The 21,472-nt window shown below is 51.2% G+C and overlaps 1 protein-coding gene across 7 annotated transcripts in view; it reads left to right on the top strand.

Annotated features, from left to right (window-relative positions):
* sgk3 (serum/glucocorticoid regulated kinase family member 3) overlaps positions 1-21,472 on the top strand; it is a 212,814-nt gene that overhangs the window by 152,123 nt on the left and 39,219 nt on the right. For 5 of the 7 annotated variants that reach the window (XM_072467636.1, XM_072467638.1, XM_072467635.1 and 2 more), the window contains 3 exons: positions 2,799-2,882; positions 2,974-3,105; positions 6,444-6,556. In XM_072467636.1, the coding sequence (XP_072323737.1) occupies positions 2,799-2,882; positions 2,974-3,105; positions 6,444-6,556 (329 nt within the window). The remainder of the gene's footprint in view (positions 1-2,798; positions 2,883-2,973; positions 3,106-6,443; positions 6,557-21,472) is intronic. The other 2 variants (XM_072467639.1, XM_072467640.1) reach the window with 2 other exon arrangements.

Raw genomic sequence — 21,472 nt, 5'->3', positions numbered from 1 at the left:
AGGGGGGAGGAGGGGGAGGGGGGGAAAGAGGGGGGGGAAAGAGGGGGAGGGGGGGGAAGGGGGGGGGAAAGAGGGGAGGGGGAGGGGGGGGGGAGGGGGGGGAAAGAGGGGAGGGAGGGGGGGGGGGAGGGGGGGGAAAGAGGGGAGGGGGAGGGGGGGGAGAGGGGGGGGAAGAGGGGGAGGGGGGGAGGGGGGGGAAGAGGGGGAGGGGGGGAGAGGGGGAGGGGGGGGGGAGAGGGGGAGGGGGGGGAAAGAGGGGGAGGGGGGGGAAAGAGGGGGAGGGGAGGGGGAGGGGGGGGAAGAGGGGGAGGGGGGGGAGAGGGGGAGGGGGGGGGGAAGAGGGGGAGGGGGGGGGAAGAGGGGGAGGGGGGGGAAGAGGGGGAGGGGGGGGGAAGAGGGGGAGGGGGGGGGAAGAGGGGGAGGGGGGGGGAAGAGGGGGAGGGGGGGGAAGAGGGGGAGGGGGGGAAGAGAGGGGGAGGGGGGGGAAAGAGGGGGAGGGGGGGAAGAGGGGGGGAAAGAGGGGGGGGAGAGGGGGAGGGGGGGAGAGGGGGAGGGGGGGGAAAGAGGGGGAGGGGGGGAAGAGGGGGGGAAAGAGGGGGGGGGAGAGGGGGAGGGGGGGAAAGAGGGGGAGGGGGGGAAAGAGGGGGGGGAGGGGGGAAAGAGGGGGAGGGGGGGGAAGAGGGGGAGGGGGAAAGAGGGGGAGGGGGAAAGAGGGGAAAGAGGGGGAGGGGGGGGGAGAAAGAGTGGGGGGGAAGAGGGGGAGGGGGGGAAGAGGGGGAGGGGGGAGGGGGGGGGAGGGGGGAGGGGGGGGATGAGGGGGGGGAGGGGGGAAGGGGGGGAAGAGGGGGGGGAAGAGGGGGGGAGGGGGGGAAGGGGGAGGGGGGGGAAGAGGGGGAGGGGGGGAAGAGGGGGAGAGGGGGAGGGGGGGAAAGAGGGGGGGGAGGGGGAAAGAGGGGGAGGGGGAAAGAGGGGAAGAGGGGGAGGGGGGGAGAAAGAGTGGGGGGGAAGAGGGGGAGGGGGGGAAGAGGGGGAGGGGGGAGGGGGGGGAAGAGGGGGGGGGAGGGGGGAGGGGGGGGAAGAGGGGGGGGAGGGGGGAAGGGGGGGGAAGAGGGGGGGGGGGGGGGGGAAGAGGGGGGGAGGGGGGGGAAGAGGGGGGGAGGGGGGGGAAGAGGGGGGGGGGGGGGGAAGAGGGGGGGTGGGGGGGAAGAGGGGGAGGGGGGGAAGTGGGGAGAGGGGAGGGGGGGGAAGTGGGGGTGGGGGGGGGAGGGGGGTGGGGGGGGGGGGGGGGAGGGGGGTTGTGGGGGGGGGGGGGGGGGGGGGGGTGTGGGGGGAGGGGGGTGGGGGGGGGGGGGGGAGGGTGGGGGGGGGGGGAGAGTGGGAGGGGGGGGGGAGTGAGGGAGGGGAGGGGAGGGAGGGGGAGGGGGAGAGGGGGGGAGGGGAAGGGAGGGGGAGGGGGAGAGGGAGGGAGAGGGGGGGAGGGAGAGGGGGAGAGAGGGAGGGAGGGGGGAGGGAGGGAGGGGGGTTTGCCTAGGGGGGGTTTGAGCAAGAGAACACATGAAAGATTTGGGAAACTGGCATGTACGGGAGAGAGCCAGTGTACAAAGCTATGTAACATATCGTTTTACCATGTGTATATATCTTGCTCTGTGCGATTTCTTTCTATTTTGTTACGAGGGGGGGGTTTATTGTTTGTAAGGGTGAAAAATTGTTAAACTTTAATAAAATTTTTTAAAAATTAAAAAAAATTTGACCTTTTCACACGCTAAGAATTCCAGCAGGTCCCCCCGCCACGCCAGGGCACAGGGTGGAGAGGTTGATTCCCACCCTAACGGGATCCACCTTCAGTCGATCAACGAGGCGAAGGTTACTACATCTGCCTCCGCGCCCGTTTCCAACCCCAGCTGGTCCAACACCCCGAATATGGCCACCTGAGGGCTCGGGTCCAGTTTCACGTGCACCACTTTAGAGATTACCCTAAACACCTCCTTCCAGTAATCCTCCAGCTTTGGACAGGACCAAAACATATGAACGTGATTTGCGGGGCCCCCCCGCAACGTTTGCACACATCCTCTACTCCCTCAAAGAGGCGGCTCATCCTCGCCCTTGTACGGTGCGCTCTGTACACCACCTTCAGCTGTACACCACCTTCAGCTGTATTGGCCCCAACCCCGCACACGAGGTGGAGGTGAGTGTGAGATGAGTGTTAACAACTCTGCGAGCGTAATGCCTTTTGACCTGCGAGTCCCCTGGTTTAGTGGTTACAAGGGGTTTGTATAATGAAGTGTGAGATTCCACAGGCTGAAAAGGCAGCATGGTGGTACTGTGGTTAGCATTGCTGCCTCACAGCGCTAGGGCCTCTGGTTCAGTTCTGGCCTTGGATAACTGTTTGGAGTTGCACGTTCTCCCAGTGTCTCCGTGGCTTTCCTCCGGGAGCTCCAGTTTCCTCCCATAGTCCAAAGATGCATAGGTTAGGTTATGGGGATGGGGTAGGGAGTGTACCTGGGTAGAGTGTTTTCTTTTGGAGGGTAGGTGCAGACTTGATGGGCCGAATGGCCTCCTTCTGTACTGTAGCAATTCTTCTGTGCTGTAGAGATTCTTTGAGAGAGGATTTTTTTTGTTCTTGTAACTGCTGTTGGTTGTTTCCAGAAAAAGGTTAATTCCTGTGCAGCCCCCTTTTGGGGGTCCACTCCAAGTCCACTTTAAAAATAGCAAAATGCAATTAAGTTTTTGATATATACTGCCTAGATTTCTTTTCATGTCTTATTGACCTAACAGTTACTATAAAATTATTTTGTTAGGTTCTACTTGCGAAACATAAAATTGATGGGAAATTTTATGCAATCAAAGTCTTGCATAAGAAAGTAATCCTAAAGAAAAAAGAGGTGACAACAAAAATTTCATTTATTGACAATTTTTTGGTAGTTTCTCGATTTGTGTATGCATTTCCGATGTTAAAATATCTTTTCAATGCAGCAAAAGCACATTATGGCTGAGAGAAATGTATTGTTGAAAAATGCGAAACATCCCTTCCTGGTTGGGCTTCATTATTCATTCCAAACCACAGACAAGCTCTACTTTGTTCTGGATTTTATTAATGGTGGAGAGGTTAGTATTGCTATTTGAACTGATCGACCAAACAGGTAACACTGAATTTGTGATCTGCTTTGCCCACTAAGAAACATTTTAGTATGTTTAAGACTCTAGAAAATGTTAAAATGAAATGACAAATACAGAACCACTAAATGGCTACTTTTTGGTAACTATATGTGATATAATAATACTTCCTGTTTATTTAGATTTTTCTCTTATGTTTTCTTTTCCCTCCTCCTAACCTGAGGTATGTACCTAGTCTGTGGTATGTAGCATTAGTGTAGGTAATCTGTTTCAAATTCTGCACTAGTGTTATATTAAGAATGCGAAAACCTAATATGCAGTTCCTTATAATTGGTCCATTCACTTGTGAGGAAACAGCTAGCCTCAGTTTATTAACATCTCCATTTCCCGACCAACATTTTTGGCCTGAAACTCCTTTCACCCAAAAATGAAAAGTTAATTCCCATGGCCGAGCACGTTATGTTCTGACATTAATCTCTCATCTTCCACCCTCAAGTTTTGAGCATCGTAGTCTTGCCTATTTCTGTAATTTGCTCCAAACCTCAGTGCAACTATGTTGCTTCAGCTTTGGCTACTGCTTCACCACACCAGCTGTAGCTGTGTCTTCGGCTTTCCAGCTCCAAACCTATGGAATGCTGTCCTGCAGCCTTTGCGCCTCTCTATCTCTTTCACCTACTTGAAAATTGCTGTTTGCTACCTATTTTTTTGACTAAGCTTTTAGTCACCTATGCTAATATTTTCTGCTTTGACTGTGTTTCGATCCCAGTTGATGCTATAACTGGACGGGAAGATCCCAGCATGGAACCCTGGCTTAAAAGACCGTAACTTTTACTTTTGTTTTATAAAACGTGGAGGAACAGTGTTACAAGACCGCTAATTAGTTTTAACAACAAGAAAAAAACATTTATTAAACATGAAAATATTGGATTATAATCCATTACTCCTTTACTCCCAGTTTAGTTTAACAATTAAGCAAAGATGTTAGGATTAACATGAATTACAAAGTACACTTTGATCTACCATGGTCTCATTAACACACTCCCTTTTGAGCACACAAGATGACTGTGATAAGACATACTCCACACTGAACCCAAGTGAATGTCTGTGGATTTCTCCTCACAATTCCCCCCAGATGATTCTTATTCTGTGAGCTACCTTGTCTCACTGACCTACGGCTTCCACACAAATGATTTAAAATTCCGCTTTCAAAAGTCACACTTTGAAATCATCTTTTAAATTATGTTTTCCCTTTGCTGCTTCCATCAAGGTTTCGCTCTCCGTGCACAATAGAAACTCAGTTGGAACTAAAGCAACACCCACACATTAACACCTTTGTCTTGCATGAACCTAACTATAGGCTTTACCCTTGCAGGCACAGAAACATTAAATTAAACCCACTATATTAAAAAAAACTATCTCTTATTTCTAATGTTTACCAATACAAATATAAATACCTTAAAACTACCTTTATTTTCACAACACCCGGTGTCAATTTCTGTATAACAAGTGCTTCAAAGGAGTCTTATGAACCCTTGTTGCTCTTTTTAGCTTTAGTCTATTTGCTCTGTTTAGGTCACCTTTGCTCATGAGTCGCCAGGTATCTTTATGATACCGCCACATGGTTCAAGTTCAGGTTATGATTAATAACACAGCACACCGCTTAGTAAGGATTAAAACAACGGTCATTTATTATATACAACAAGCAATATTAATACCCTAATACTACTTTCTATACAATAAATCTATCACTACTGGCCAATACTTAACTTAGGAAGAGCCCACCAGGTCAGGGAAACAAATGGCTTGTCCAATCAAATCTGGCCAGCGGGATTCAAAAGGCTGCTACAGGTCGGTGGCTAGGTGTCTCTACCGGGTAGCGATTGCTGGATTCAAACTTACTGCTGCTGGTGGCTGGTCTTGTGAAGGTCTCGAGCAGGCGAAGAGGATAGCGAGAGCGATCTGAACTTGGACCTTCACTTTTATAGGGCCCAGGGGCTTCCCGCCTCCCGAGGCGGCCCTTGACCCTGAGTCCCAAGTGATTGGATTTGTCCCCAATCTCTGGGGTCGATGTGTCCAATGGTGAGGCGATTCCTCGATCGGGGGGTGGTCGCTCACCTGTCTTTGTTTCGGCCACTGCAGGTGCCGACAGGTCTGGCCCGGTATTCAATTGCTAATATGTTGCAATTGTTCCCGGGGATAGCCGATTTAACTGTGGATGTCTGAATAGATTAGGTGTAAACAGTCCTGAATGCAACTGCGGATACCTGGGTTGATGGGCTGTTGATAGCCCTGAGTATTGATCTGGGCTACGTTCCCAGAGCTGAATATGCAAACCTGTCTGCAGCTGCCTGCTTGTGTCTTCTTGGCTGCTTTTCCCAGCAGTCTTTCGGATTAGCCGTTTTAAACTGGGTTTTGGCCAGATTAATCGGAACGCAGCCATTTTACATGGCTACACCCTGTAGAGGTCAATTACTTTAAATAAGAGATTTAATTCCCAATGACCGACTGAAAGGATTACACTCAAAGGTTCAAATCTGAAGACTCCACTTTTTACTGGACTGAAGCAACATACTAAACATCATTTAAGGGCAACTAATACTCTAAACTACTTAATAACAGTGACTGTCAAAATGCAAATAAGTCCCAAACCAACTACCAGTAGTAAGACTTGCTCTGGTGATTCTCATCATCCCTGATCACATTGGGCAAATATTCCAGATTACTTGGATTGCAATGGGATGCATCTCTTCACCAGAAACCATATTTTCTCCCACATTCTGCTTCATAGGCCACAAAAGAGACACACGCTCTGCTATGACCACAACAGCTGCAATCCTTTGTCTCTTTATCTTTTTCTGTCTGAAATCTTAGCGACAGAAAGTCTGCTCTTGCCTTTGTTTCCAGTGTGATCATTTTACACCTTGCTTGGTCTCCCAACCACCATGATAACCAAGGCACCTGACCTGTTGCCGAGCAGAATCCTAACTGATTACATGACCCTCTGTCCTCTACTTCATCTTTGAATTAAAGAAAGTAATTAAACATTATCTTTTAAAACCTCACACTCCTAACACATTATGGGCTGTTCTACTACTACATAGAAGGCATAATATATTGCAAGTTGGTGCAATTTTGCTGTTACTAATGTTTACAAGAAACTTTCCTTCCCCCTATATATGCCATAATTATTCTGTCTGGTTTGAAATGGCAGCCCATAATACTAACAAACTTAAAATAGGAATGATTCCTCTTAATTCATGGGTAACATGGAAAGTCTATGCTGTACTTGATCATCATGAGTTAATGTACTTATCCTGAACTATTTTCAGTTGTTTTTCCATCTACAAAGGGAACGCTGCTTCCCAGAAGACAGAGCCAGATTTTATGCTGCAGAAATGGCCAGTGCACTGGGATATTTGCATTCACTCAACATTGTTTACAGGTATTCTATTGTTCTAAATTTAATGTAAATCGGAACAGTCCATTATAAATAGATGCATCTTCAATACTAGCTTAACATTGTACAATATAATTTTAATTTTATGATGTGTATTTATGTATAATAAAGTTAAGGTAAAGCAGTCATAGTCCCAGATGACCATACACTGCTTTTCCCTTTGAGGGGGAGAGCGTGATTTAACCTGAGGATCGCCGCACTTCAGGCGAGGGGCAAGGTTGAGAAGGTGGGCCTTCGTGAATATCGGGCAGCAAGGTAGCATGGTGGTTAGCGCAATTGCTTCACGGATCCAGGGTCCCAGGTTCGATTCCCGGCTTGGTTCACTGTCTGTGCGGAGTCTGCACGTTCTCCCCGTGTGTGCGTGGGTTTCCTCCGGGTGCTCTGGTTTCCTCCCACAGTCCAAAGATGTGCAGGTTAGGTGGACTGGCCATGCTAAATTGCCCTTAATGTTCAAAATTGCCCTGAGTGTTCGGTGGGGTTACTGGGTTATGGGGATAGGCTGCTCTTTCAAAGAGCCGGTGCAGACTCGATGGGCCGAATGGCCTCCTTCTGCACTGTAAATTCTATGAATAACCTCGTGGCTGGCCTTCTCTGCATCACAAACCAGTTGTCTAGCCAAGTGAGCTAAACTGGCCCCCACTATGTATATTGGTACAGTGATGAGGAGGGAAATGGAATCTCCATACTTAAGTATTTTAATCACATTCAGCAAATTGAAAATGGGAATGCAAGCAATACTCCTGACTATGAAAACTGTACTAATGTTAATGGGCAGCACGGCGGCACAATGGTTAGCACTGGTGTCTCTCAGCTCCAGGGACCCGGGTTCAATTTCTCCCTTGGGTAGCTGTCTGTGTAGAGTTTGCACTTTCTCCCTGTGTCTGCGTGGGTTACTGTGCTCTGGTTTCCTCCCATAGTCCAAAGATGTGCAGGTTAGGTGGATTGGCCATTCTAAATTGCCCCTTCATGTCCAAAAGGTTAGGTGGGTTACGGGGATAGGGTGGAGGTGAGCGCTTAAGTAGGGTGCTCTTTCCAAGGGTTGGTGCAGACTCTATGGGCCAAATGGCCTCCTTCTGCACTGTAAATTCTATGATTAACATGGCTTTTTTTGGATGTTCATCAAAGGCAAGTGGAGCATATTTCATCATATTCTTGATTCTGTCTTGTATGTGGTGGAGAGAAATAGGGAAGTTGAAGTGAGCCACACATTAGACCAGTGTTTTTCAAACTTTTTTTCCCAGAAACCACTTTTACCAACCGGCCGACCTTGGCGACCCATGCCGGCCGACCTTGGCAACGCAATTATTGTTTACCTTTAATGCGGCAGGTGAGCCTGCTTGGTCCTCACGATCTCACTTGCTTCGTCATTCACTGTTACGTTTATGCTTAGGACTTCAGCTGACGATTTAATTTTTCGCTGCATCCTTTGTAAAAAATCAAGAGGTTTGTCCTCAAACTCACCATGCTTAGTCTTCAAATGCCTTTGAAGATTTCAGGGTTTTAAACTTACATTTGGCAGTACTTCTCTGAGTATAACACACATGGACTTTGCATCCTGATTTGCATTGGCACAATTAAAGCCACCCCTCAAGAAATCATTTCTATACTGCTTTGTTCTCGATTTCAGTTTCTTAATGAGTTGTTCCACCAGAGACCCTGGGGCTCTGTATACAGCTCACACTAGCTTTGCTTTGTCCTGACGTAGACTCTCCTGTGGAGCTTTCTCCAGCATATCGAGTTGGGATCCTGGCCTGTTTGTGTCTCTGGCCCTCTCTTCCTTGTTACAAAAGAATCCATCTTCAGTTATTCGCACAATCCTGTTGTCAGCTTGCTGGCAGCTACAAAATGGAGAAATCTCTCCACGGACGTACGTGTACGCGTAGATTCAGTGTACTTGCCGGCCGTGTGATCTTATCTCTGCTGCTCCCTCTGGAGGAAAGACTCCATCATTTGTATTTAAAGGCCATCGAGGCCGGCATTTATTTCCAATACCTGATTTTTGCAAGTTTATGACTTTTTACCACTGAAAATTCAAACTATTTCAGTTGAACCTGCGCTTCCTTACATTGACACACATACTTTGTTTTAAATATGTTCCTATTTCTTTAGAAATTGAAATAAGTATAGAAAAAAGTACAATCTTGTTTTTACTTTACAAACAATGGCTTTAGACAAGATGAAATAACTTGCCAAACACATGCAATGTCAGAATATTTCTTACTGGTTCCCTCTGCATTGCATCATCTCCTTCTCCATTCTCACCAAAAGCACTTCCCACCTGATTTCCAGAGAGTGGCGAGACAAAGTGGTGACTGTGTAGGTTTTTTCCACTGTTGGCTTATGTGTGCTGTATTGACTGGCCTCGTTTGATCGGTATTCCTTGCTGACAAACTTGGCCTGGCTTCCCCCTCGCTGTCCAATAGCTGCATCCACCTCAGTCACAGACTGCTGACAACTTCCCGACCAGTACTTCATATTGTGGGAGTGGAAGCGGTCATTGTGCCGACCGTTGAACAGCTTGACCACGGAGCTGCAGGTTGCATACTGCCGATCAGTGGCAGGGAAGAACCGAGCAGCGCGAAGTGGGCGAGCGCCAGATCGGAACTCCAAGCTGGAGTCACCACTGATAGCATTGCGTGGTCGCCCATCAACCCCTGTTCCCACTCACTGCACGCGGTGACCAGCAGACAGCCCAGCCTCACGCTGTGCCGCCCCGCCCCCTCAAATGCTACAACCAATCGGGGACTGCCCGTGGCTGGCATTCTCAAAAGGTGGTTGCAGCCGTTGGGGTCGTCTTCCCTCGATCAGGAACGCCACAATCGATCGCTCCACAACCTTTCCGACTCCTACCCACCGGCGGGTCACGACCCTTGGTTTGAAAAACCCTGCACTAGACAATATTGTCGAAACCTCCAATGGAGTTCTAATTGAGTCAGATTGCCATTCTGCACAAAGATTCTTGCCAAGAAATCCAAGCAATCCTATCTTGTCCGACCTTCCAACTTGGGCCGGGTGAGATCTGGACAGTCAGGCTGGCCATAGGGCCTAGTGACGAGGGTTGTAGAGTCTCGGGTATTTAAGCCATGCCCACTTTTTCTGGCAATAGTTGCCGTAAACCAGGTAAGTTTCAAGGTCCTTAGATAATCCTTGAAAAGACAGGGAGAAAGTAAGTAGGTATGATTTTTGAGGGGGGGAGGGGAGGGGGTGTCGAGTCAGGCTGGGGCCTTGGAGGTGAGAGGTTAGGGTTGGTTCGGGCCTTGGAGAGGGGCAAACATTCCCATGGGGGTTGGGAGTTCCATTGGAATGGGGGAATTCTGTGGTTTGGGAAGTGTAGCGCAACAATTACTCACTCAAGTCGAGAAGAGATTAAATCAATCGAGGCTTTATTGAGCAAGACTTGTTCCCCAGCAGCTCAGTTACAGAATGCGGCTGCTGGGAGAACTCGAGCTCTTATACTCCGCCTTCAGGGCGGAGCCAGCAGGCGGCAGATCCAACCATGACCCGGGACATGTCAGCCAATAGCCTCTCGGCTTCACAGGTACCATACTACCCCTAATACATACCACCACATTCACCCCTTGTTAAAAAAGAACCCGGCGGGGTGGTGGTTTGCATGGTGGTAGGGGTTTACAAGGCTGGTCCTGGAACTGATTTCACACAGTGGCTATACATTTAGCCCAACAGTTAATTATGTACAGGTTGTCAGATTTATTTACAAGTTTGTTTTCCTTTTCTTATTGTGTCATGCGGATTCCACGAGTCGAGCGGGTGCCCTGGTCATTCTTGTAGATCGCCTCAGCCCCGGTGGTGGTGCAGGTGCTGGCTCGGGCACTGCCGTCTCTGGGAGCGGTGCGCTGTTCGTCCCTGTTTCTTTACTCCTGGGCGGGCACGGGAGGAGGACCAATCCACCTGGGAAGGGAGCGGTCGCGGGGTGCGCCGGTGGCAGGGAGGGGGTGCTCGGTATTGGGGGTGTGTGTGTTTCCGGCGGGCGCCAGGTCCCGCAGGGAGACCGTGTCCTGCCGGCCGTCGGGGTACTGGGGGTTTGCGTGGAGAAGGTGAACCCTCTCGACCAACGTGTCCGATTTGTGCGCCCGCACATGTTTTCGGAGCAAGATGGGTCCTGTGGCTGCCAGCCAGGTCGGCAGCGACGTTCCGGAGGAGGACTTCCTAGGGAAGACAAGGAGGCGCTCGTGAGGCGTTTGGTTAGTGGTGGTACACAGCAGCGACCGGATGGAGTGGAGGGCATCCGGGAGGACTTCCTGCCACCGGGAAACTGGGAGTTTTCTGGACCGTAGGGCCAGTAGGACGGTCTTCCAGACCTGTTCTCCCTCTCTACCTGACCGTTCCCCCGGGGGTTGTAGCTGGTCGTCCTGCTCGAGGCAATGCCCTTGCTGAGCAGGAACTGACGCAGCTCGTCACTCATGAAGGAGGACCCTCCTGTCGCTATGGATGTACGCGGGGAAACCGAACAGTGTAAAGATGGTGCTGAGGGCTTTAATGACTGTGGCCGCTGTCATGTCGGGGCAGGGGATGGCGAAGGGGAAACGTGAGTACTCGTCCACCACGTTCAGGAAGTATACGTTGCGGTCAGTGGAGGGGAGGGGGCCTTTGAAATTCAAACTGAGGCGTTCAAAGGGACGGGTAGCCTTTATCAGGTGCGCTCTATCTGGCCTGAAAAAGTGCGGTTTGCACTCTGCACAGATTTGGCAGTTCATGGTGGCTATACGGACCTCCTCGACTGAGTAGGGGAGGTTGCGGGACTTCGCGAAATGGTAGAATCGAGTGACCCCTGGGCGGCAGACGTCATCGTGGAGGGCTTGGAGGCGGTCTACTTGTGCGTTGGCACACGGGATAGGGCATCGGACGGCTCGTTCAGCTTTCCGGGACGGTACAAGATCTCCTAGTTATAGGTGGAGAGCTCAATCCTCCACCTCAAGATCTTGTCATTCTTGATTTTGCCCCACTGCATTATCTTTTTTTAAAAAATATTTTTACTAAAGGTTTTTAATGACACAATTTTTTCCCCTTACAAACAATAACCTCCCCCCCCCCCCCACGTAACAAAATAACGCAAAGTCACCCTGAGCAAGATATATACATGGCAAGATGGTATATTTACATAGCTTTATACACTGGCTCTTGGCCGCACCTGCCATTTCTCCCCACCCTCCATGCCATCTCCCGCTCGTCCATCCCCTCAAACAATCTCTCGTTTCCCCCCCCCTCTCTCCCCCCCCCCCCCCCCCCCCCCCCCCCCCCCCCCCCCCCCCCCAGGGTTGCTGCTGCTGCTGACCGACCTTCCTCTAACGCTCCGCGAGATATTTTAGGAACGGTTGCCACCGCCTGTAGAACCCCTGCGCAGACCCTCTCAAAGCAAACTTAATCCTCTCCAATTTTATGAACCCCGCCATGTCGTTTATCCAGGCCTCCAGGCTAGGGGGCTTCGCCTCCTTCCACAATAGCAAGACCCTTCGCCGGGCTACTAGGGACGCAAAGGCCAGAATGCCGGCCTCTTTCGCCTCCTGTACTCCCGGCTCATCCACTACACCAAATATTGCTAGCCCCCAGCTTGGCTTGACCCGGACTTTCACCACCTGGGATATTACTCCCGCCACTCCTCTCCAGTACCCCTCCAATGCCAGGCATGACCGAAACATATGGACATGATTCGCCAGGCTCCCTGAACATCTTTCACATCTATCCTCTACCCCAAAGAACCTACTCAGCCTCGCCCTCGTCAAATGCGCTCTGTGAACCACCTTAAATTGTATCAGACTGAGCCTGGCACACGAGGAGGAGGTATTAACCCTACCCAGGGCGTCAGCCCATAGCCCTTCCTCAATCTCCTCCCCCAGCTCCTCCTCCCATTTACCTTTCAACTCTTCTACTAGCGCTTCCCCCTCTTCTTTCATCTCTTGGTGCATTTCCGACACCTTGCCCTCCCCGACCCATACCTCCGAGATCACCCTATCTTGAACTTCTTGTGCCGGGAACAACGGAAATTCCCTCACCTGTCGCCTCACAAAAGCCCTCACCTGCATATATCTAAAGGCATTTCCCTGGGGTAACTCAAACTTCTCCTCCAGTGCCCCTAGGCTCGCAAATGTCCCGTCAATGAACAGGTCCCCCATTCTTCTAATCGCCGCCCGATGCCAGCCTTGGAACCCCCCGTCCATCTTCCCCGGGACAAACCGGTGGTTACCCCTGATCGGGGACCACACCGATGCTCCCGTTGCACCCCAGTGCCTTCTCCACTAGCCCCAGATCCTTAGTGTTGCCGCCACCACCGGGCTTGTGGTGTATTTTGTCGGCGAGAGTGGCAGCGGTGCCGTTACCAACGCCCCCAGGCTCGTTCCTTTACAGGACGCCATCTCCATCCTCTTCCATGCCGCCCCCTCTCCCTCCATGACCCACTTGCGGATCATCGCCACGTTTGCTGCCCAGTAGTAACTCCCTAGGTTTGGCAAAGCCAACCCTCCTCGGTCCCTATTGCGTTCCAGGAACCCCCTCCTAACCCTCGGGGTCTTATTTGCCCACACAAACCCCATAATACTCCTACCTACTCTCTTGAAAAAGCCCTTGGTGATCACGATGGGGAGGCACTGAAACACTAACAAAAACCTCGGAAGGACCACCATTTTGACCGACTGCACCCTACCCGCCAGCGAGAGCGGGAGCATGTCCCATCTTTTAAAATCCTCCTCCATTTGCTCCACCAACCTCGTCAAATTCAGTTTATGTAGGGCCCCCCAACTCCTGGCTATCTGGATCCCCAGATACCGAAAACTCCTCTCCGCACTCCTCAGCGGCAGGTCCCCTATCTCTCTTTCTTGGTCCCCTGCCTGTAATACAAAAAGCTCACTCTTCCTTACATTAAGCTTGTAGCCCGAGAACTCCCCAAACTCCTTCAGCGTCTGCATGACCTCCACCATCCCCTCCATTGGGTCCGCCACGTAAAGCAGCAGGTCATCCGCGTAGAGCGATACCCAATGCTCTTCTCCCCCGCGGACTATCCCCCTCCATTTATTAGACTCCCTAAGTGATATGGCCAAGGGTTTGATCGCCAATGCAAACAACAGGGGGCACCCCTGCCTCGTCCCTCGGTTCAGCCGAAAGTACTCCGACCTCCGCCGGTTCGTCACTACACTCGCCACCGGGGTGCTGTAAAGGAGCTTAACCCATCTGATAAACCCTCCCCCGAATCCAAACCTGCGCAATACCTCCCAGAGGTACTCCCACTCCACTCGGTCAAAGGCTTTTTCCGCGTCCATAGCTGCCACTATCTCCGCCTCTCCCTCCTCCGATGTCCCGCTGTACATTATCGAACATAAAGGCTACCGACCGTTGGTCAGTGAGGAGAGTGAATCTCCTGCCGGCCAGGTAATACATAAGAACTAAGAACAGGAGTAGGCCATCTGGCCCCTCGAGCCTGCTCCGCCATTTAATGAGATCATGGCTGATCTTTGTGGACTCAGCTCCACTCTCTGGCCCGTACACCATATCCCCGAATCCCTTTATTCTTTAGAAAGGTATCTATCTTTTTCTTAAAAACGTTTAAAGAAGGAGCCGCAACTGCTTCACTGGGCAAGGAATTCCAGAGATTCACAACCCTTTGGGTGAAGAAGTTCCTCCTACACTCCATCCTAAATCTACTTCCCCTTATTTTGAGGCTTTTCCCCGACCAGTGGAAACAACCTGCCCGCATCTATCCTATCTATTCCCTTCATAATTTTATATGTTTCAATAAGATCCCCCCGCATCCTTCTAAACTCCAGTGAGTACAGGCCCAGTCTACTCAACCTCTCGTCATAATCAAATCCCCTCAACTCTGGGATCAACCTAGTGAATCTCCTCTGCACTCCCTCCAGTGCCAATATGTCCTTTCTCGGGTAAGGAGACCAAAACTGAACACCATACTCCAGATGCGGCCTCACCAACACCCTATACAATTGCAGCATAACCTCCCTAGTCTTGAACTCCATCCCTCTAGCAATGAAAGACAAAACTCGATTAGCCTTCTTAATCACCTGTTGCACCTGCACACCAACTTTTTGCGACTCGTGCACCAGCACACCCAGGTCCCTCTGCACAGCAGCATGTTTTAACATCTTACCGTTTAAATAATAATCCATTCTGCTGTTATTCCTCCCAAAATGGATAGCCTCACACTTGGCAACATTGAATTCCATCTGCCAGACCCTAGCCCATTCACCTAACCTATCCAAATCCTTCTGCAGACTTCCGGTATCCTCTGCATTTTTTGCTTTACCACTCATCTTAGTGTTGTCTGCAAACTTTGACACATTGCACTTGGTCCCCAACTCCAAATCGTCTATGTAAATTGTGAACAACTGCGGGCCCAACACTGATCCTTGAGGGACCCCACTAGTTACAGGTTGCCAACCAGAGAAACACCCATTTATCCCCACTCTCTGCTTTCTGTTAGTTAACCAATCCTCTACCCATGCTACCACTTTACCCTCGATGCCATGCATCTTTAGTTTATGCAGCAAACTTTTGTGTGGCACCTTGTCAAAAGCTTTCTGGAAATCCAGATATACCACATCCATTGGCTCCTTGTTATCTACTGCACTGGTAATGTCCTCAAAAAATTCTACCAAATTAGTCAGACATGACCTACCCTTTCTGAACCCATGCTGCGTCTGCCCAATGGGACAATTTCCCTCCAGGTGCCCCGCTATTTCCTCCTTAATGATAGATTCCAGCATTTTCCCTACAACCGAAGTTAAGCTTACCAGCCTATAATTACCTGCTTTATGCCGACCTCCTTTTTTAAACAGTGGTGTCACGTTTGCTACTTTCCAATCCTCTGGGACCACCCCAGAGTCTCGTGAATTTTGATAAATTATCACTAGTGCGTTTACAATTTCCCATGCCATCTCTTTTAACACTCTGGGATGCATCCCATCAGGGCCAGGAGACTGGTCTACCTTTAGCCCCATTAGCTTGCCCAATACTGCCTCCTTAGTGATTACAATCATCTCAAGGTCCTCACCTATCATATCTTTATTTCCATCAGTCACTGGCATGTTATTTGTGTCCTCCACTGTGAAGACTGACCCAGGTAATGCCTCCAATGTCGCACAGCTTCAACTATGGCTTGGGCTTCCTTTTCCACTGAGGAGTGGCAGATTTCTGAGGCGTGGAGGGTCCGGGAGAAAAAGACCACGGGACTGCCCACTTGGTTGAGAGTGGCCGCCAGAGCTACATCGGATGCGTCGCTCTCGACCTGGAAGGGGAGGGACTCGTCGATAGCGTGCATCGTGGCCTTTGCGATATCCGCTTTGATGCGGCTGAAGGCCTGGCGGGCCTCTGTCGACAGGGGGAAGGTAGTGGACTGGATTAACGGGCAGGCCTTGTCTGCGTACTGGGGAACCCACTGGGCGTAATACGAAAAGAAGCCCAGGCAGCGTTTCAGGGCTTTGGAGCAGTGGGGGAGGGGAAATTCCATGATGGGGCGCATGCGCTCGGGGTCGGGGCCTATAACTCCATTGCGCACTACATATCCCAGGATGGCCAGACGGTTGGTGCTAAAAACACATTTTTCCTCATTATAGGTGAGGTTCAGGGTGTTAGCGGTCTGGAGGAATTTGCGGAGGTTGGCGTCGTGGTCCTGCTGGTCATGGCTGCAGATGGTTACATTGTCGAGGTACGGGAACGTGGCCCGCAACCTGTGCTGATCAACCATTCGGTCCATCTCCCGTTGGAAGACCGAGAACCTGTTTGTGACGCCGAATGGGACCCTTAAGAAGTGCTAGAGCCGCCCGTCTGCCTCGAAGGCCGTGTACTTGCGGTCACTCGGGCGGATGGGGAGCTGGTGGTATGCGGACTTGAGGTCCACGGTGGAAAAGACCTTGTACTGTGCAATCCAATTGACCATGTCGGATATGCGGGGGAGAGGGTATGCATCGAGCTGCGTGTACCTATTGATGGTCTGACTATAGTCTACGACCACCCTCTGCTTCTCCACGGTCTTCACAACTACCACCTGGGCTCTCCAGGGACTAGTGCTGGCCTGGATTATGCCTTCCTTCAGCAGCCGGTGGATTCAGACCGGATAAATGTTCAGTCCTGGGCGCTAGTGGCGACGGGTTTGCAATCCGGGGTGAGGTTCGCAAACAAGGAAGGCGGTTCAACCTTGAGGGTCGCGAGGCTGCAGATAGTGAGTGGGGGTATTGGGCCGCCGAATTGGAATGTAAGGCTCTGGAGGTTACACTGGAAATCTAACCCCAAGAGAGTGGGAGCGCAGAGTTGGGGAAAGACATACAGCCTATAATTCTTAAACTCGCTCCCTTGCACCGTTAGGTTCACGATGCAGAACCCTTTGATCTCTACTGAATGGGACCCCGCAGCCAGGAAAATCTTTTGGGTACTCGGACGAATAGAGAGAAAACAGCGTCTTACCGTGTCCGGGTGGATAAAACTTTCCATGCTCCCAGAGTCGATTAGGCATGGCGTCTCGTGCCCGTTGACCAGCACCATTGTCGTTGCCGTTTGGAGCGTCCGGGGCCGCGATTGGTCCAGGGTCACCGAAGCCAGTCTAGGTTGCTGCACTGTGGCGTTTTCGTCCGGCCCCGTGGAGCCGTCTATGCTGGGGTCCTTGGCTATCAGCCAAGATGGCGGCGTCCATGGATCGCATGCGGTCGGTGGTGAACAAAATGGCTGCCCCCATGGATCGCACGTGGCCGGGGGATAACAAGATGGCGGCGCCCATCCTTCCCTCGTGGTGTCCGGGGCCCAAAATGGCGGCGCCCGCAGGCCGCACATGGAGCACTGGGGGGGTTGAGTCTGCTGTCCCCGTTCTCCCCCGGAGATTGCGGCGACCCCCCGGGACTGGCACACCGCTGCGTAATGCCCCTTTTTGCCGCAGCTTTTACAAATAGCTGCGCGGGCCGTGCAGCGCTGCCGGGGGTGTTTCGCCTGCCCGCAAAAATACCAGCGGGGCCTACCGGGATGGTCTGGTGCTCTAACCGCGGAGGCTTGCGGGGGGTGGGGGGTGCCGGGGAGTCGGTTGCAACGGGGGTCCACTGACCACAAGGGGCTGCCGCGCGGTCGGGGCGTTAGGCGCGGGCATTTTGTGAGGCCACGTCGAGGGAGGCCGTAAGGGCCCGTGCCTCTGAGTCCTAATGAGTCTCTTTCTAACAGTCTTTGGCGAATTTGAGAAGAATTCATACCTGCCACAAAAGCAACTTTGATTAGGAGCTCCGTGTGCTCGTTTGCGCTCACCGGGCAGTTGCAGTTCCTTCCCAGAATCAAGAGCGCGCTGTAGAACTCGTCGAGCGATTATCCGGGGATTTGCCGTCACGAGTTGGTGGCGTGCGTAGACCTGGTTTATGGGCCGAATGTAGACCGCTTTCAGCATGGCGAGCGCCGTCGGGAAATCCTCCACGTCTTCGATGAGCGTGTAGATCTCCGGGCTCACCCTGGAATGCAGGACCTGCATTTTCTGATCTTCCGGGGGCCGTTCGAAGGTACCCTTCGAAGCATGCTAGCCAGTGTTTAAACACGGCTGCCGAGTTTGCTGCATGGAGACTGATTCGCAGACACTCCGGGGCGATCCGGAGCTCCATAGTCTTTTAAGCTTGCTCAATAAATTGTAGCGCAACAATTACTCAAGTCGAGAAGAGATTAAATCAATCGAGGCTTTATTGAGCAAGACTTGTCCCCAGCAGCTCAGTTACAGAATGGGGCTGCTGGGAGAACTCAAGCTCTTATACTCCGCCTTCAGGGCGGAGCCAGCAGGCGGCAGATCCAACCAGGACCCGGGACCTGTCAGCCAATAGCCTCTAGCCTTCACAGGTACCATACTACCCCTAATACATACCACCACAGGAAGTTCACATTGGGAGGTGAAATCCTTGTGGGGGTGGGGTGGGGAGGGAGGTGGAGGCACGGAACATTCTGTGGGGGGTGGTAGGTGGAGGGTGGGGATGGAGGGGTGGGGAGGGGAGTCACATGATTTGTCCAGGGGGTGGGGGAGTCCCCTGCGGAAGCTCATTGTGGGCTGTACAGTAGTTACCCCAAAACTAGAATTAGTTTTAATTATTCAAACTGTTTCTAGGTAACTATTGATGTAACCCAGTCGGAAGCATTTGATGGTTTGAGACTTAAATCATTTTTGGATGGTTCCCAGTGCAGGGCAGTTGCCCGTAGGAAGTTACACTTCCTAGGCAATTGCTGTGCAAACCTTGCCACAAAACTTCAGGGAGGGGTGTGGGTCTGTCTTCTGTATTTTGATGAGGTTAATAAACTAAAATACATCATTAGTGCACCTTTGGAACATCCCTGAAATACTGTGCCTGGAGCTCAGAGGTTATGGCCCAATCTCTGAATTTCTCCAATAACCTCAACACTTGATCTATTTGAATTTGTGATTCACGCTGAAACTCCAAGATATTGATAGTGAGGACTGGGTAATGGTAATGTCATTGAATTTTGGGAGGAAGTGGTTCATTGGAAATCTGGCATGTGAATGTCACAAATATTATTTGCCTCTCAATCAGCCCAAGCCTGGATGTTGTTTATCTTGTATGTGGTTTTGGATTGTTTCAAAGGAATTGTCAGTTGAGTTGAACACTCTATAGCAGTATTCTTGGGTTGAAATGATTGTCCTTTAGCAGTCACAATGATCTTCCTTTGTAGTAGGTGTCATGATATGCAAACATGCAGATAATGAACACGCAGAATAGGACACGACCAATAAGCAGTCAGGACACTCACGGGTGGTAACACACTATAAAAGGGATGAGGCACTCGCACCCCGCCTCTTTCCACAGACCAACATCTACAGAGTGAGACAGGGTGTATCTTCAGCAACATACCCCAGCACGTGGCTTAGAGCAAGGCTGGTTCAGTTAGACTGAGTTATTGCATTTAGATTAACAGAGAGTCGAACTCATTGAGAACTGTGCTAATAGTTCAATAAAACACATTGAACTCACTTCAAAGTCTGGAGCATCTTTTACTCAAAACTGCATCAAGTGGCAGCTTGTGTTATTCCAAATTACATGATACCAGGAGTCTGTTCAATCTAGTTAGTTCAACTCAGCAAAATCCGTGATGACCAGCGAATGTATACTGGCACAATGGAAAAGATTCCGGCTCCTCACCAGCTCAGGACCTCCGGCAATCTCAGTGCCAACTGGTGGACATTCAAGCAGAAATGTCAGCTTTATGTCGAAGCATCAGACTTCAATGGTGCGTCTGATGCACGGAAGATAGTTCTTTTCCTCACCACAGCGGGTGATCACGCTTTGAAAATATTCAACTCCTTTCACTTCACTGAAGACCAGGACAAGACAAAGTTTCAGACCATCCTGGACAAGTGTGACAGCCACTGTGAGGTGGACACCAACGAAATCTTCGAGCGCTACATATTCAAGCAGCGATTGCAAGGTAAAGAAGAATCCTTCAACTCATATTTAACTAACCTTAGACTGCTAGCGCAATCCTGCAACTTCGGTGATACCACTGACTCCATGATCAGAGACCAAATCATTTTTGAAGTTCACTCTGATCCTCTGAGAGAGCAGCTACTGAAAATCAAGCATATGACCCTGCCAGTCGCGATTGAAACATGCACAGTGCGTGAGCACGCTGAAAATCGCTATTCCCAGTACAAAACTGCAGAAAATTATAAACTAGCCTCTCACGAGGCAGAGAGTGTGCAGGCCATCTCGCGGATGCAGCGCCTCAACATTGACGAAAGCGGCCATTTCGCGCGCTCTTCCCGGGGCCCGACGCATGCACGATGCGAACGGGATAACGAAGTGGCCGAAATCCGCACTGCGTGGGTGCAGACGTCAGAGAACCGCACTGCGCATGTGCAACGACGCACAGAGCGTCAGGACACCGACATCATGACGTGTTTGAACTGTGGCACTGCCCATTTAAAGAAACACTGCCCTGCAAAAGGCAGATGCTGTTTAAACTACGGGAAGCCAGGCCACTATGCAGCCCTGCGCAGATCTGCACCACCAGTCAGGAGCCAGCGCTCCCAATTCCGACGAGGGCACATCCGGAGTGTGCAACAATGTCTACAGGATTCTGATCCCGGCAGTGCAACGGATCCAGATGATGACTGCCTGTACAACGCCTACCATGTGGGCATTATTACAACGTGTGAATATGCCACACCAGACTCATTGCAAGTCCAGTCAATCCCAGCTGTGGATTCCGAGGACGAATGGCGAGCAGTAATGAAGGTCAACCACTGCCCCATCCAGTTCAAGCTGGACACGGGTGCCCCTGCCAACCTCCTCTCGCAGGCAGACTTCAGACGCATTAAGAAGCCCCCCACGGTCCTTCCAACTGCCTGCAAGCTCCTGGATTACAAAGGGAATGCCATCACGGCACTGGGATCCTGCCATCTACACATATCCAACCGACACACACAAGCACGGTTATGCTTTGAAATTATTAAGCCGGACAGGGCATCCCTACTAGGTGCGCACGCCTGCAAGCAGCTGAACCTCATTCAAAGGGTTTACACCACGACATCCTCCCATGTGGATCTTCAGGCCGGCATCGTCGATATCCTCGCCCAGTATCCAGATGCATTCAACGGGATGGGCACGCTGCCGTATCGATACAAGATTCAGCTACGACCTGATGCCAAGCCAGTGGTCCACGCACCACGACATGTCCCTGCTCCACAGCGTGCGCCTGAAGGCACAGCTCCAGAATCTTCAGCAAAAAGGCATCATATCCAAGGTCACCGAACCGACTGACTGGGTCAGCTCGATGGTGTGCGTAAAGAAGCCTTCGGGGGACCTGCGCATCTGCATTGATCCCAAGGATTTCAATAAGAATATCATGCGGGAACACTACCCCATCCCGAAGGAGAGGAACTCACGAGTGAGATGGCACACGCGCGCTTCT

This window comes from Scyliorhinus torazame, chromosome 11 (assembly GCF_047496885.1).
Source record: "Scyliorhinus torazame isolate Kashiwa2021f chromosome 11, sScyTor2.1, whole genome shotgun sequence".
Classification (NCBI taxonomy): Eukaryota; Metazoa; Chordata; class Chondrichthyes; order Carcharhiniformes; family Scyliorhinidae; genus Scyliorhinus; species Scyliorhinus torazame.
Note: the sequence above shows the minus strand (reverse complement) of the source record. Positions and strands in the feature narration are given on the sequence as shown.